Source organism: Pseudoliparis swirei, chromosome 14 (genome assembly GCF_029220125.1).
Source record: "Pseudoliparis swirei isolate HS2019 ecotype Mariana Trench chromosome 14, NWPU_hadal_v1, whole genome shotgun sequence".
In the NCBI taxonomy this organism is placed as follows: Eukaryota; Metazoa; Chordata; class Actinopteri; order Perciformes; family Liparidae; genus Pseudoliparis; species Pseudoliparis swirei.
In genome coordinates, this window is record NC_079401.1 from 4,786,387 (window position 1) to 4,793,093 (window position 6,707).

Here is a 6,707-nt window from a genome sequence, read left to right on the forward strand (position 1 = left end):
CCAGATCAACTCTCCTCTTTCTGACCCTAATGGGATTTCCCCCCTTTTTTCTTCTTCAAAACAGGTGAAAGTTGATAATTATGTAACCCCCCCCCCGTCAGTCAAAGGCTGGCGGTGAATAACAAACAAGTGAGCGCAGGTTGGGCCTCTGAATGCAGACCGCGCCGCAAACACGTCCGTATGCTGTCAACAAGTGTCAGGGGCTTATGTTCCGGGCTTATGTTCCGCCTGCAGGGACATTCAAGACCCAGGAATGTCGGAACAATCCTTTGATACCGAAAATAAAAAAAAGGCCGTGTATCGGCAGGAGACCGAGGAACGCCGAGCCCGAGCGTAGAAATAAATGGCTGCTTTGCTGGATTGAGAAGAGGAATAATAAGATACGAGTAGAAGTGATTTCCTGGACGTCCAGCTGTGCCAGATGTTTGGCTGTGAGCAGCGCGCCAGGTGACGGGTGACGCGTCCCCGTGGCGATGGCGCCGCGGGGCGGGTTTGATGCTCCGCATCTGGGGAAGTGTTGCGACACACGTTCAGATGGATTAAGACGCCACATCTGGAGAGAGAACGCGACGCGGGAATAAAAACAGGAACAAATACTCAGTCAGACTTCAAGGTTGTTTAATTTCAAACGTTAATATAGTTGTTTTTCTAATTCATAGTGAACTATTCATCCAGCTGTGACACTCCTACAGGTCGCCCCCCCCCCCCCGCAGGAGGTGACGCATGAACAATGCTTCCTCAAAATAAATATGTTTTTCATTATAAAATAATAAACCTTCAAATAAATATATATTTTTTTTAACTTTACACTAAGCAATGCTGGAATTAGAAAATAAATTTATCATATATGGTTCACTGTACAATTTACAAGCAGAAGGGATAAGATTTTTTTCTTTGTAAATGACATGAAATGATTGATATACATTCGACTGAATGTACAAAAGTATCGTGTGAATGAAGTCGACTGATTCATATGAACGTGGATTCATCGAGGCGCCTCTGGGACGGCAGCAACACTTTTCACAGTTGAAGTATTATTATATGTACAAAAATAAAACATCTGTCAAACTCATTTTCTAATGTACATACACTTTGCATTCACTACTTTACATATAGTTAGTAATAGGAGTCTGTTCTTAGCATATAAGTTGTATTAAAGGTTAAACAAAAAAGAAAAGAGAAGGCTATCCATTTGGACTCGAGGCTACAGCACGATCTCTGGGTGAGTGAGGAGCGTTATTGGTCGGGAGCGAACCAGAATTGAATGTGTCTTCATACTTTGAGGCACGCGAAGCGCTAATTTTGGTTTACCGTCCAACTGAAGCGGGTAACGCGAGTGTGAAGTGACCGCACCTCCTTCTGTGGTTCAGCCAGCCTGAAGGCAAACGGGGACGGCGTCTCCGCATCATTAGCGATCTAATAGAACCAACAACTACACAACTACAGGGCCGTCTCTCAGTTTCGGTCACCGGGGAGTCTTCCGATCCCCGGGGAGTCTTCCGGTCACCGAGGAGTCTTCCGATCCCCGGGGAGTCTTCCGGTCACCGAGGAGTCTTCCGATCCCCGGGGAGTCTTCCGATCCCCGGGGAGTCTTCCGGTCACCGGGGAGTCTTCCGGTCACCGGGGAGTCTTCCGGTCACCGTGGAGTCTTCCGGTCACCGGGGAGTCTTCCGATCCCCGGGGAGTCTTCCGGTCACCGTGGAGTCTTCCGATCCCCGAGGAGTCTTCCGGTCACCGAGGAGTCTTCCGGTCACCGTAGAATCTTCCGATCCCCGGGGAGTCTTCCGGTCACCGAGGAGTCTTCCGATCCCCGGGGAGTCTTCCGGTCACCGAGGAGTCTTCCGGTCACCGTGGAGTCTTCCGGTCACCGTGGAGTCTTCCGGTCCCCGTAGAATCTTCCGATCCCCGGGGAGTCTTCCGGTAACCGAGGAGTCTTCCGGTCACCGTGGAGTCTTCCGGTCACCGTGGAGTCTTCCGGTCCCCGGGGAGTCTTCCGGTCACCGTGGAGTCTTCCGGTCCCCGGGGAGTCTTCCGGTCCCCGGGGAATCTTCCGATACCCGGGGAGTCTTCCGGTCACCGAGGAGTCTTCCGGTCCCCGTTGAGTCTTCCGGTCCCCGGGGAGTCTTGCGGTCACCGGGGAGTCTTCCGGTCCCCGAGGAGTCTTCCGGTCCCCGTAGAATCTTCCGGTCACCGGGGAGTCTTCCGGTCACCGAGGAGTCTTCCGGTCCCCGTAGAATCTTCCGGTCACCGGGGAGTCTTCCGGTCACCGTGGAGTCTTCCGGTCACCGTGGAGTCTTCCGATCCCCGGGGAGTCTTCCCATCCCTCCGGCGCCTTCAACGTCCACCGCCGCCTCGTCTACGTCAGCTTGCCGGCGTCCTCGCGGCGGCCCGGGCTCGCGCCCTCGCACCGGCAGCCGGGCCTCGCGACTCGGTCGTAGCAGCTCTGGCAGGCGGCGACGCACCCTTTAGCCGGCAGGTAGCACAGGAGGCAGGGGAAGAGCAGGGCGAGCAGCGACACGGCGGCCCAGCGGACGCAGCAGTGCGACTGCGCGCACGAGAACGGCTTGTCGGCGCACGTGTCCTCATCGTCGCTGGAGCAGTGGTAGAAGAGGCCCTTGACGCAGCAGACGCACGTGCCGTACTCCACCGCGCTCTGCACCGAGCACACGCAGCGCCGGCCGCACGTCCAGCAGGACGGCAGCACCCGCGGGCGGCTGCACTCCGGGCAGCGGCAGCGGCCGCAGCCTTCGCACTTGTCGCCGTGTCCGCCGGGGGTCCTGTGGCTCCCGCTGCCGGGCGCGGCCGACACGGCCCTGGACTCGCGGTTCAGGGGCTTCAGCTCTTCCGAGCTTAGCTCCGCCCGTTTCGGCTGGGTTCTGATTATCTGGCTGCCGCCGGCGAGCCTCTGGCCCGAGGAAGCGCTCCCCGCGCCGGTCCTGGTGCCGCCGCTCTGGGGGTCTTCGGCGCCGGGTGACCGCGCCGCGCCCTCCCTGGAGGAGATGGAAGTACTCGTGTTCCCATATGGAGTCAATGAATTCAGGTTACGGAGGTTGTTCGGACCCTCTTCTGGAGTCTCGTGATGCCCGCCGGTCCTAGAACCCGGTGGCGGAACCAAGTCACTCTTCTGTTGCCGGTACGGAGCCGCCGGAGACCTTTGGGCGACTGTGGGCCCTTCCGTGTACTCATTGCTGCTCCCGCTTATCCTGATCTGGTCCAGAGATAGCACCGCTGGAGTATGGGCCAGCTGCCTGGCGGTCGACCCGGGATCCGGTGGACCGTCCAGCGTAGACCGTGGTTGCGGTCTCCCTTCGTCATGCGACGAGCCGGCCGGCTGCGGCAACCGCCCGTGGCGTCCTCCTCCCCCGTCGCTGTCGTTCTGACTTGTGGAATCCATCTCGGGCCTGAAGGGTCACTCTGGCTGGCATGGGACACATCTGAAGTCCTGTAACGGAAAAACACACCGTTTATATATCCGTCCGTGGCGACGCATGCAAATGACGGCATGCAAATCATAACCGATATCCACGCACCGATATCTGAACACCACGATGGAAATATCTATGGAAATAAGGCACGCGGGACAGTGTCAGGCGGGAGAGGTGGTAGTGTTTGGTTACGTGGCTGATGGAAGAGAGAACGACAGTTATGTCTGCTCAGATGTGGACGTGCGTTACGTTTCTTCACGAAAAGCAGATTCAAGCTGCAGAGCCAGGCCTCAAACCGACGCCGTCGCTGCATTTAGATGCTTTCCTGCCGGGGCTTTGCGTAAACTTCCTGTTTCCCCGCACACCGGTGACACAACAATGACCGCGGAAAATAGAAATGGGCTCGGGAAATGAGGGAGAGAAGTGACCGACGGCTCTAAAATGACTCGATGCTTTTTAAACTAGAAAAAGAAAATGGAGCCTTTTAACTATTTAGATGATTGAATAACGACCAAATAGTCACAACTATTATAAAAAAGTGATATCTTTAGGTTCGTCTGTGGATCAAAGGGAATATGTCATGAATCAAACAGCTCGAAGGAAATGTTAAACTTTTGATAATCTTTTTGCTAACTTCTTAAAGCAACAGTGTCACAAATGTAAGACGGAGACGGAGAGGCGTTTCCACCTCATACCTGATGGAGAATTGAACAAACAGCCCAAAAGCAAATATCATATTTATATATTTGTTTTTACATAGGACATTTGAGTTATCAACGGGGAACATTTTATCATACAATAAATGTAAACACAAAGTGTCAAACGGTAATAAGTACTTACAATATCTATATTTATATCTACATTGTTACATTTTGTAGCTTTTGTACGTTTTCTTGCGTCTCTAAGCTAGAATAAAAAAGGCAAACGTTGGTGTCTCGGTGCTCGCGGCCCCAGATGAGTTAGAACCCCCCCCCCCCACACACACACACTTCATTGTATGGAGAGTAAGTATTAGACAAATGCAGAGTGACAGGGCAATATGCAAACATATTCAAATGCACAGTCTTGTTTTCGCCAACATATCACACCAAAGTAAAGAAACTGACAGCGCTGGCCTTAATTCTCCTTCCTTGTGCTAATTAGCTTTCAAACGGCATCTTTTGGGGTTGTGAGCACCCCCCCCCCCCCACACACACACACACCCACCCTCTCCTTCCCTTTCAATGACAATACAGGAAGGGCTTTTGTTTGTTGCATGACAAATGGCCCGCAGCAACCTTCCCCTTTCGGACGCGTTTTACATTGTGGCCCTCTTCAAAAGAAGATGAGTGACAAGATAAAAAAAAGTTCGAGGGAGGGGGGGATGAAAGAGTCCTTGTGAGTGATGCGTTCAAGGGCGGTGGGGTGGAGAGTGAAGCAGCAGGCATGAGGGTTCTTAAGGATTTGGGAGCATTTTGTTTTATTTTGTTGTGTTGCTCCCAAATGAAGGGCTTTGCAGACGCACTCAAATGTTAACCTGTTGGTGGGTGGGACGTGGAGGGGGCCCCTCATCCACTCACAGGGGCCATGTTGGCCACAGTGGGAGGGTGATGGGAGGGGCGGAAGTTGGCCGGAGCGAACTGGTCTTAAAATATGACAGGTTAGGAATATTAAACGTGAAGTCGAAACGGACTAATGGTGTGTTGGAGGCACATTCAGAAACCACAGGAGTCGCATCTGATAATTAAGGCTTTGGATTCATACAAGTATCCGACGAGCTCGCGGGGCGCGTGCACGCACGTATGAGCAAACACATGGACACGACTATGTCCTCGTGTGTCACACGGACAATACCGACATTAAAACTCAAGTAAAGTCAAAAAACTACATTTAAAAATGCACGGAAACTAAAGTTGTAAACCCCCTTTCCTTCTATTGAAACTACAACGTGGTGCTCTGAAGGAAAGAGGCGCTACTTTAAGAACTACGTCAAACATTAAGACAACTTCCACCCCAGAACATGCGTAAAGTTTCACAATTTGAATTTTAAAAAGGAGGGTGAACTCACCGTGCTTTCGACACTTTAGCCCCCGTTTAGGTGAAATAAATCCAATTCTCGGGTGAGTTTATTCCTCTCTTCTCAGTCCGGAGAGCAGTCGGTAAAATCCATCGAGACAAGTTTCCAACCGGGGCGCGTTTTCATTGAAAAGACTAACACGTAAATCCCATGTTTTTTTTAAAGTTTTTTTTTTTTTTTTTAGCTCAAGAGCACGAGGCAGTAAAAAAAAAAGCGAACACTTCAGAGAGTCGCCGCCGGAGAGGAAACTTCGCTTCACTCCGCTTTTCCTGCAGAAGAAGAGCAAGAGGGAGGAGGAGAAGAGAGAAAAGGAGCGACACAATTCGGTGTGTTTTATCCCGCAAGTCGCTGAGGGGGTTTGAGAAGACTTTTCTCTTTTTTTCTCTCTCTCTCTCTCTCTCGTGTGTGAATGTTTTTTTTTGTTTTTTGTGCTCTTTCCGGAGAGGAGGTCGGGATTTGGGCTGTAAATGGCGTCAAGCTGAAGGGGGAACAGAGCGCTTGTTGTTGCAGCGGATATCTCGCATCCGGTGCTCAGCCATTGGCTGCCAGAGAGCGGCCATTCACACCCATTCTTATCAATTATACCTCGGGGGCCCAAACACTGGTCCTCCACGCGGGGCCCCCGGGGGGGCCGCTGACCCGGTGTTGGAGCAGCACGTCACGAACCTGAAGTTAGTTCATAGGATAGTTTAGAAAAATATAACAATCTACAATATAACAGTCTTTTGCAATGGCACTAGATAGGCCTATATAGAATATGAAGTACCATACTAATAGAATAGAATAGAATCAGCTTTAATGGCCATGTAGGTTTGCACATCAATGGAATTTGACTCCGGTTTCACTTTGCTCTTCCGTACTTATACACACACACAATATACAACACATTAATACAATAACACTGTTTCCTAAGAAAACTGTTAATTTAAAATATATAAGTCTAATAAAATATATCTGGTTGTATAACTTTATCTAGTGGGCAGTACAAAGTCCAACGTTGAGGTGCTTTTACTTTACTTTTTCCAGTTTATTTAAAGTTATACTTATACTTCACTACATTTCACAGGACATATTTGTACTGTATATGCAATACATGTTGTGGAGTAATAGTTACTTCATACTTATATATATATATATATAAAACATATAACACAGTATAAAGTACTTACAAGTGATTGTCCAATAATATGCTGCATACTTTATTTATTCATGTAACAATAATAATG

At 50.3% G+C, this 6,707-nt stretch overlaps 1 protein-coding gene across 1 annotated transcript; it reads right to left on the minus strand.

Moving 5' to 3' along the window:
• Positions 1 to 601: 601 nt before the first annotated feature.
• On the minus strand, positions 602 to 5,923 carry spry2 (sprouty RTK signaling antagonist 2). Its single transcript, XM_056431568.1, has 2 exons — positions 5,473 to 5,923; positions 602 to 3,442 (listed from the first exon to the last, which is right to left on the minus strand). Exon 2 carries the CDS (start codon positions 3,392 to 3,394, stop codon positions 2,357 to 2,359), a length of 1,038 nt encoding a protein of 345 aa, XP_056287543.1. The 5' UTR covers positions 3,395 to 3,442; positions 5,473 to 5,923; the 3' UTR covers positions 602 to 2,356.
• Between the last annotated feature and the right edge of the window lie 784 nt (positions 5,924 to 6,707).

Coding starts and splice junctions, on each gene's coding strand:
- spry2 (XM_056431568.1), bottom strand. CDS start 3,394: ATGGATTCCACAAGTCAGAACGACAGCGACGGGGGAGGAGGACGCCAC.